At 32.2% G+C, this 10,636-nt stretch overlaps 1 protein-coding gene across 1 annotated transcript in view; it reads left to right on the forward strand.

Moving 5' to 3' along the window:
- CNGA3_2 (Cyclic nucleotide-gated cation channel alpha-3) overlaps window positions 1-3,966 on the forward strand; it is a 56,477-nt gene extending 52,511 nt beyond the window's left edge. The window contains exons 9-12 of the mRNA XM_051215560.1: window positions 295-418; window positions 462-621; window positions 2,325-2,388; window positions 3,871-3,966. Coding sequence (XP_051066093.1) covers window positions 295-418; window positions 462-621; window positions 2,325-2,388; window positions 3,871-3,954 — 432 coding nt within the window. The 3' untranslated portion in view covers window positions 3,955-3,966. The remainder of the gene's footprint in view (window positions 1-294; window positions 419-461; window positions 622-2,324; window positions 2,389-3,870) is intronic.
- The last annotated feature ends 6,670 nt before the right edge of the window (window positions 3,967-10,636 follow it).

The following is a 10,636-nucleotide window of genomic DNA, read 5'->3' on the forward strand; positions in this document are numbered from 1 at the left end:
AATAGAAAGCAGTTAGTATGGAAATGCAAGAACAACGAAGTTCGAGACAATTATTGAACATTTTGCAAATTAATTATTATAGTACGGTTTTTCCATTTTACCAAATAACTCTGTAATTTTGTGCTAAATACAATTCGGATGTCGTCACCTGTGTTCTCCTTCACTACAGTATAAATGAAAGAAAATGCATTTTCATGTATTTTATTGGTTAGATTTTTCATAATAAATTACTATTCTGTATATACATATATATATAATATCTAAGTGAAAATATTTTTATTCTGTACTTTATAGGCAGTAATAAGAAAACATGCAACAAGACGCCTTTGTGAAACACGTGTACGTCAACAAGCACATCTGCATGGAAAAAAGTCACCAATCTTATCTAATAATTTTTGTAAACCATTCATTTCATCTGGTAATTAAAATTTTATATTAAAACTCTAGTCTAAATTTAAAAGGTGTACATGAAAATGCTTCAGTCAAATTAGAAGTACCATCATCTGGGACAATAAGGAATTTGTCAATGTTATTTAATAATGAAAACGATTCACAAAGTCAACAAACAACAGTTAATTCCGGTATACTTGCACAATGGAAATCAAGACATACTGGTGGAAAGTGAGTAGTCTTTTTATTCTTAATCCAATCCTATTTACAAAGTCTGTTTTTAATAATTTTTTAGGATTTTACTTCGCTTATACTCCGAGTTTCACTATGCATAGGGAATCTTTTTAGTTTCGTTAATTACATTTATAAGATTGAAGGAATAGTTTAAAGGTGATCACTGGAATCTTTGAAGCTTTGTGTTGTATTAGAACGATTCAAAGCATTTTATATTAAACTTGTTACCCATTTTATACTTTGAAAACCATTTTATAAGTAACGTCTTGCAGTGCAATCTTTTAGTTCAGAAAAATCCATGAAACCTTATGTTCATAATATCAAACCTCATATATACTGAATTCCTTATATATTTACCTGCGCCGGTTTCCCATCGGCGAGGAGCATAAGCCTTCTACCTCCATTCTCTATAGAACTCTGTCCTAGACAATCCTTTCAGTTCGCTATTCATTCTTTTGGAGTGTGCTTCCAACTGCTGACGCAATGTGTTCCTTGGTCTTTCCTCTTTTCCCTTCAGGATTCCAAGTTCGCTATTACATCGTGATGCGGTTTGGTGGTTTCTGCAATGTATACCCTATCCACTTTCAGAGTCTTTACCTAGTATTCACTGAATACTGTCAACAAAATCACCTCCGATAATCTCTGCCTAAAGGAACGAAATCTTGGTGTATATGAGACCTTAATTAGGTATCCTTGAGTTCAGAGTGTTTGAACAATCAGTTATTAAGTCTTAAACATAAATAATATGGCTTTCAATTTTCCAGCGTCGATAGAATATCTGGGTTTCAGATTTACATGAAATATAGTGATGATTCAAATATGAATGACAGACATAATGAGCTACTAAGAAGTTTAAGCGTCATGATGCTAGTCTCCAACAATTAATATGATGGTTCTTTACTAAAATAAATTGTAAACTAGCTCATTTGAAAAGTGACAAAGTTAGGACAATTAATGACTGCATTTATAAGCAAGATTTCTGGGGAGACTGCGAGGAATTCCGAAACTGTTCTTAGATGCTTCACGTTTTAGCTGAATATTACACACATGATTTCATATGTAAACGAACCTTTGTTTTGCTAAGTACTGAGAAGAATCAACCGACACTATGTACTTTAAAATACAAACTCTTGTGGATCAGATAAACCTGACCCACAATTACCTGTGATTACCCTTTCCAATCCTCATGTGACTAGTACTATTGTATATCCTATAAATATTCTTGTATTCTTAAACATGTTCTTTTAAGAATATTCATCAGTTTATTTGATGATAGATTCAAATAAAACAAGTTTTTCATCTACCCAAAATTATTCGCACTAATAAGAGCACGATCAAAAGGGCAAATTAATGAATTTCTAATAAGATAGTTTATCAACAAGAATCTAAAATGTGGACAACTTTTCGTTTGACCAGCCGGTATATATATGCACTAGAACCATCTCACCTTTATCGCTTATTACCATTATAAATAAGAGAAGAGTGTATGTTTTATGTAGGCATCATAAATCTTAAGATTTATTATCAAAGAATTTCGAACGTTCTACTCCTCTCATTTGACCTTCAATAGATAGATCAGTTTCATCGTTGTATGTCAAAGTGTGTTTCACTTTTTTTTCATCGATTTACTTAATTCTATGAGTATTTCTTATATTTCTATTTCTATCACCCCCATGAATTAAATTTTTAAAAAAAAACAGGAATGAAACAAATCAACTTGTAGAAACGATAGATCAATTTGCAGACCGATGGGAAACAATATTAGTAAGCGTATCATATTCTTTTTATAACAGATTAAGTATACTATTAATAGTATGTTGGGTAATTCTAATAAGAAATTAACTAAATGCATTTAATTTGTAATTCCCTTAATTTAGTATAATGCACAGACAAAAATAAATGGATTACTTCTTCTGGTTAGTGTTCTTTTTAGAGAATTGGTTTTCTATGGGATGAGGTCGCTAACCTCTTATATAATCCTCCTCTTTTATTCAGACATTGGACCGGCAGTAGCCCTAGAAGGGCTCCAGGCGGAGTTAGACAAAAATTAAAATAAAGATTTTCTTCCAAATGTCATAAATAGTTTTAGTGAAATGTTTTCTATGGAATAATAAATTTTGTCTAAAGGATGAAAACTAGAATTTTATATAATTATAAAGAACGTCATCATTTTTGAATATACCTTTGAAATTTATTGCACTGATTGACAATGTTATTACTTTAACCATAATTTTAGTTTTCATACTTTATCAATCACATTTGATGTAGTGATATTTTAACTAAAACAATAGATAATTCTTCTAGGCAGAGATGGGTAGTGACTATCAATAGAATTCAGGACGCGCGTTTCATCCTGTCTGAGACTCGTCGGCTAGATGTGCTTGCATCGAGTCCCAGAGTGAACATCAACTCTAGAATGCAGGTACATCCAGCTGACGAGTCTCAAATAGGACGGAACGTGCGTACAAAATTCCACTACTAGCCTCCATCTATTTTTGTTTATAATCTCTGTGACTTGAAGCAATATCGAGACAATGCGCACAGAATGCATATATGACAATAAGAGACTGATCAATTTGATATGATGGAAAGTAAATTCAACTTTTGATTGAATTACTCATTATGAGCTTTATTCAACATTGACATCCTTTTTGATTCAACGCGAGGATCATTCAGTGTAGTATTTGATTTGTTTTCCCAGTATGATATTTTCTTCTGTATAATATACGATATTCGTGTATTCAGTTGACATGACCTATACTCAGTAAGTGATTTATTGTAATTGAGTATCTGATTAAATCCTAATTATTATTTAAAATGGGAGTACAATCAATATATAAACCAGTGTATTTGAGACTACTGTTATTCATTATCATTATTATCATCATCGTCGTCGTCATAGTGTTTTGGGGCTACTAAATCTTCACTTATACCAGTCTTTGTGTTCTTACTTTCGCATCGTGAGAATTGCAGAGGTCCCTCGTTCCGAGTATAAGTGATCAGAGTTTTTCCGGCACAACAATCAGCGACGACCAGATATAACAATTGCGACGACCAAATATAACACAATTGCAGTCCTAAATATCAATAAGAAAATTCAAGCAAACAACACAAAATGAAGATAATTTTTCTATATGAATAAATTTTGATTTCAGTCTCATGGTGATTGACAATTGAATATTATATTATTCTATTGCAGTACTAGTTTTTTTTCATATTTTCTTCTTCCCAATTATTTTATCCTAGACGAATATAACTAAAAATTACCGTGAAGAAATTGGTGTACTACGTGAACAAATTATACAGTTCAGTTCAACGAATACAAGTTAATATTATCTAACCATATATATATATATATATATATATATATATATATATATATATATATATATATATATATATATATATATATATATATATATATATATATATATATATATATATATATATATATATATATGAGTGCAAGTGTAAATGTATCTATATTTGTAATTTCACTTTTATCTTGTTCGTATGAATTTATCAATACATCTATCGGAACGCATTAGACAATATCTTTTCTTCATCTCTATATGTACATATCTGTTTATTGACATTACATTATGTAAGAAAGTCTTTCTCTCTATTTAGAATTCATTCATTATTTTTATTTTATATCATTCATACTTTAAAGAAAAGATTTGTATGTGGATGTAACCTATTATTAAACAGAACAAACAAAAAACTACTATTGTTCACATACATACACACAGATAAGTGTACAACATCAAATGACTTTTATTCATTTAACTGTGAAGATTTGATTAGCCTTTTTTCAAAGTAAACTATAATTTGAATGGTTGAGATCATGAGTCAACTGAAGTTAGATTACCATGGAAAACTAGGAAGCATTAAACTCCTCAGCAGTGTAAATCCACGATCCAAACTCGCGAGAATCGAACCCAGGATCTATCAGTCTTGCGCGCGAATGCTTAACCGCTAGACCATTGAGCTGTTATCCAACGGTGTTAATGTCTGACTTCGAACAATCCACGAAATTGAACAACATTTCCACCATTTTCTTTAGTGAGTTACTATCTTACAATAAATGCTGGATGCCGGCTCGGTGGTCTAGTGGTTAGGCGCTTGCGCGTTAGACCGATAGGTCTTGGGTTCGAACCTCACGAGGCGGGATCGTGAATGCGCACTGCTGAGGAGTCCTACAATAAGACGAAACGGCCGTACAGTGATTTCAGGTCTTCCATGGCAGTCTAGCTTTAATCGACTCATAATCTCAACCATTGAAATTATTATAATATCCACAAAAACCCTTCAATGATCAGTTTATATTTATTCGAAATTTATTTACATTGTAGAACCAGCGAAAAGTTTATTAAGATGAGGATAATGGATTATTATTTTTATCGAGACATTGAGAAAGATTTACAGTTTAAGTGGATGGTTTTAATGAAGTTCTATAGTCTGAGATGGATGGTTTAATCACGGAGCTCTTCAGTCATTCAGTCAGACCAGGCACATATATGCATCGATCCGAGTTGCCATACCTCATTAGAACAACAACATAAATACCGGATTCATAGAAGTAGTTAATTCATTGGTGGTAACATATAAAACAAAGATTGCATATAAGGACATAGTACAATAAGAAAGAATTAGTTAGTAGAAAGATATGAAGCGATTCTAATCTCATAGTTTAAGGGAAGACAGCGAATGTATACATCGACGCCATTGTGATCTATCCTGAACCATGTCACCAAGAGTCTCCAACCATTGGTTACGATATTCACGCGGACCCAAACCAGGCAGTCTGCATCTACCAAAATGGTTCAAACTAGATGCTTAAGGACTGATGCCACGTTTTGGTTTGGCCGCTCCTAACCATCCCCAACACTATTTAGCATTGCGCGTCGTGGTAATCGCTGTTCAGAAATGTGGTGGTGGTGGTGGTCTAACAATAATCGGTTAATGATCTCAATAGAGTTAATAAATTAAAGTCATGATAATGGTAAGGATAAAACATACTTCTTTTGTATGCACAGTTCTCACTTCTATTTATTTATATATGATTGTACAGTTTGATAATAAATTCGTTGAAAAGGGATTCCTTGCCTGAACTTTGTGTACTAAAAATTAGTTAATCGAAAACAGTAATATAAAATTATAAGTGTTAATAATATGTGCACAGTGATTATACGGCTAGTAACGATAAAAGGTAGGAACCTATTTTAAAAGTACATAGATAAATATTTATTGAAAAACACTAATTTACACAATTATATTGCTTAGATACATATTCGTTGTTAAATGCACATATTTTTCACAACAGAAGTATAGTACAATAGCATCATTATCAATGGAAAAAAACAAGCGATTTTCGAATTCACCTGGAGATTTATACTAAAGAATATTTTGGTAGGTGGTATTCTTCCCATCAAATTAGTTTATAAATAAGATTTTAATCATTTGATGAACATTAAGAAAACTTGTTTTTCACTGATTTCCTCATTAAAAAACCTAGACTACTAATATACTTTAGAATTGCGGATGTATGGCTATAGATGTAACCAAACTAAATATCTGTTATCCATTTGTCAACACAAACCTAGATATGCTACAGTTTTTAGTGATAGGAATTATTTAAATGGAGTTGTGTAACTGTTAAACTGTTTTTTTTTTATAGAATCCGAATTTCGTATATTTGTCGCAATACATACTATGTTGATTCATTCCTTTAGCAAAATGACTATTATCAGAGAGCGATTTTGTGGTTATTATAGTAATTTAATAGTTTAATTCATGTGTCAATTGAAGCTAGACCATTATGGTTAACCATTATGGTTAACCCGTTTCATCCGTGCGCGTGAGACTGATAGGTCCTGGGTGGGATCATGGATGCACAGTGCTTAGGAGTTCCATACCAGGACGAAACGACCTTCCAGTGCTTTTAGGATTTCCATGGTGATCTATCTCGAATAGACTCATGAATTCAGAAAAACTATAAACTCATTTTATGTAATTGGTTTCCTGGTTCAGTAATAGGATTCACTGAATGAACTCTGTCTAACATATGTCTTCCTATGGAGTATTTAAAAGACTCAGAGTATATGATACCAAATAAGTTCACTCAATTCATTGTGTTTGTTACTTTCAATTGATAAAAATCAAATAACTACGTAGCAATGTCGATGTAATACTTGTTCAACATTTATTCGATTATTCAGTAGCAAAACGTTTCCCATGGCGGTTTAGCTTCAATTGACTCATGATCTCAATTATTAAATAACCATAATATCCAGAAAAACCTCTTCTTATATTAATCAACATATGCTCATTAGTGACTAGCTTCAAGAAGCATTTCATCAAGTTCTAGTGAGAAATAGTGACCAGTTGGTCTCAACCGGGTATGTTGTGAAATAGTAACTCACTGATGACAATGATTGACGTGTGGCTCAATTTCGTGGATTAGTTGAATTTAGACATTAACACCGTTAGATGATAGCCGGTTCAGTGGTCTGAATGTTAAGCGCTCGCGTGTGAGACTGTTAGGTCCTTGTTTCGAATCTCGTGAGACGGGCTCGTGGACGCCTACTGCTGAGGAGTCTCACAGTAGGACGAAACAGCCCTCCAGTGCTTCGAAATTTCCATGGTGGTCTAGCTTCAATTGACTCATGATCTCAACGATTGAAAGTATTTTATTAAGTTAGTTATTATAAATGTTTCCATTCTATTACATATATATTTTTTACCTAGTAGTGCAAAACTATGGTATTTTTATTTTCGTATATGAATTTCAATATACTTGTGTTTTGTTCTGTCAAAAAAGAAATGTGTCAATTGAAAGAATTAGAATAGAATGGATTGTTTTCATTATTTATTCAATCAAATCTACTAATTATTTGCAAGATTTCAAACATCTAGTTACAACCATAGTTTTTTTAATAAAGTCAATATTACATAAAAAGTACATTTTTTCCAAACGTTTCTGGGAATATAATATGGGACTAGTATAGGCTCATTTGTTATTGATGTTTATTATATAAATATTATTGGATTATATCATTGTTAGAGAGAATTCCACTTATCATGTTGTTGCTAATGTTGAATAAATTCTGTTATATTTTCTGCTATATTATCTATCCTTTACAAAATCTCTTGATGTACATTTGTCAGTGATTCTCTTTTTAAGGAAACAATCCCATTTCCAGTTCATTTAATTGACAGTAATTATAGGCTATGATATAGAAGATTTTCAAGATCATCTATGCATTGGTTTTGTATACACTATTATATAAATCGAGTAAATGAGGTTTCATTTATGAGCTAGGTAAACATAGTGCAAGTTAACGCATTAAATTAGATTTTTGTTTTCATACTTTACTTCTCAAACTGATCTTGGTTAGATGCTCATCGGAAATCAAGAAGTACTAGATAGTTGATTTACCCGATTATGGGACTCTTCGGCAGTGCCTGTCTTCAACTTCACTAGAAATTTGACTCAGAATCTTCAGGTCTCTCAGTAATCTCCTAAACTTTAGACTATCAAACCAGCATCCAGTGGTAGACATGTCTAACTACATTCAGCTCACATTAATTCACAGTCATCTTTCATTGACGTTGGTGGGTACTGCCTAGTGCATGATTTGGTTGAACTAAACAGGTCGGGGTGCACCATTAGGACTGTGTGAATGGCCTGTCGAAGTTATCCATGAGTGAACACATGATCATTATAACCATATTAGGCTGAGCGATATCTCAATTTAATTGACACACACCAGTGGATTTCAGCACAATCGTCCAAAGTTCAAAAATTTGCTGAAAAACCTGAAGGTCCTAGATCAAAGCCCGAGTGGAGTAGTGAAGAAACACTCGTGAAAAGTTAATTACTAAGATGAAACAACTATCCAGAGCTTTCTTGTTCTCAATCAGTGTTTAACTTAGATCAATCTGTGGTGTCAATCACGAAATCTCTACAAAACTTTTGTCGTAATAAGCTTTAAACCTAGCACCTTTAAAGATTTTCATAACATTTAACTACCTTGGATGTAATTATAAGGATAGCTTTGAAACATTGACAAGATTTTACCGTATCACCGTAAATTTATCGCTTTTGGCCTCTATTAGCTATTAATAATCAAAATGATTAATAATTAGCTCGTTTGTACTATACATAAGTTAGTAGTTAAGTACATTTATAGTTAGTTGCATTGTTCGTTTCATATTTTCTTATCACTTTTTGTTGAATTCAATGAAATTATCAACTTTTGAAAGTTTCATTGACTTAAGTCCCTAGTTGTCATTCAAATTTCTACACCACAGATGTCCTCTCTACCTACAATGACTAAGAATACATCTACTTGAATAAATGCTAGATACAGCAACACTTTATTTCTGTTAATTTAAATACAAATAAGAAACAAATATTTATTTATTTATAAGTAAAGAATTGAGAACTTCTGAGGAGTCCCACGATAGGACAAAACGGCCATCCAGTGCTTCAAGGTTTTCCATGGTAGTCTGGCCTCAATTGAATTATGATCTCAAATATTAAAATTACTATCATATCCACAAAACCCCTTCTGATTCCAATAAAAATGTTCAAAAGTATGAATTAATTATAATCAGAATGGGGTTTTTTGGAAATTATAGTAATTTTAACAGTTGAATTTATGACTCAATTGAAGCTAGATCATTATGGAAAACCTGGGAGCACCGTAAGGCTGTTTTGACCTGTTGTGGAACTCCTCAGCAGTGCGCATCTACGGTCCCGTTTCACGAGATTTAAACCTAGGACTTATCAGTATCACGGGCGAAGGCTTAACATTCAGACCACTGAACCGGCTATCATCTAACGGTGTTAATGTCTAAATTCAACTAATCCACGAAATTGAGCCACACGTCAATCATTGTCATCAGTGAGTTACTATTTCACAACATACCCGGTTGAGACCAACTGGTCACTATTTCTCACTAGAACTTGATGAAATGCTTCTTGAAGCTAGTCACTAATGAGCATATGTTGATTAATATAAGAAGAGGTTTTTCTGGATATTATGGTTATTTAATAATTGAGATCATGAGTCAATTCTAGCTCATCATATAAACTATTAAATTAATTATAAATCTTATTTTAAGCAAAATATATGAGTAAATTACTAAGTGCCATAAAATAAACTTTAATGATTATTATTATTATTAATTTTGAGAAAGTCAAAATAAAGTATATATCATGCAAAAATAAAAGGGGTAGGAGGAATTTATTTTAGATAAAATAACGCAAATTAGTAACTAATGTGTATATATATGTGAAAATTATATTTGAAATATTCTCAGCGATTGAAATTTAACTAATTCCAACGTTTCGTCCAGCTGACTTGTCTGGACTTCTTCAGGGTAATAATCAAAATCAAAATTATCAAAGAAATATATAGCTTTTAACAATCAGGATTATACTGTGTTAAACCAATCATATTTGGGTGTTGATTTTTTGTAAAATAGGATAAAATGAGTCAGTTGACTACAAATCATGTGATGAATTCAACTACATGGAAATACTTAACTGAGTAACAAATCGTATGTGTGTGAGTGTGTGTGTATGTATGTATGTGTGAGAGATTGATATGAAGGAATAAATAAAGTTCAAGTTCAAGGATGAAAAATTGATAATGAAACATCGATGTACATGTCAAAACATAAATTGTATTGTTTAAAAACTCATTCAGTTCATTCAATAATAATAACGATGCATGTGATATTAAAAACAGGTTTAAACAAGAGATAGGTTCCAAATTTACTTGTCAAACGAAATTTGCCAGGTAGTTGCCATTTGAATACCATCTTTTGGTTCAGGCTGTTCTTGTTCGCCCATATATGCAGAGCTTCTGCTGTCAATCTTTCTTTATGGGTGTTAAAACCTTTCTGAAGTATTTTGGTCCCTTCAAAATTAATCTTGTGTCCTGTTTCTAACGCATGTAACGCTATCGCTGACTTATTTTCAAGTTTCTTTAAATCTACC

Source organism: Schistosoma haematobium, chromosome 4 (genome assembly GCF_000699445.3).
Source record: "Schistosoma haematobium chromosome 4, whole genome shotgun sequence".
Classification (NCBI taxonomy): domain Eukaryota; kingdom Metazoa; phylum Platyhelminthes; class Trematoda; order Strigeidida; family Schistosomatidae; genus Schistosoma; species Schistosoma haematobium.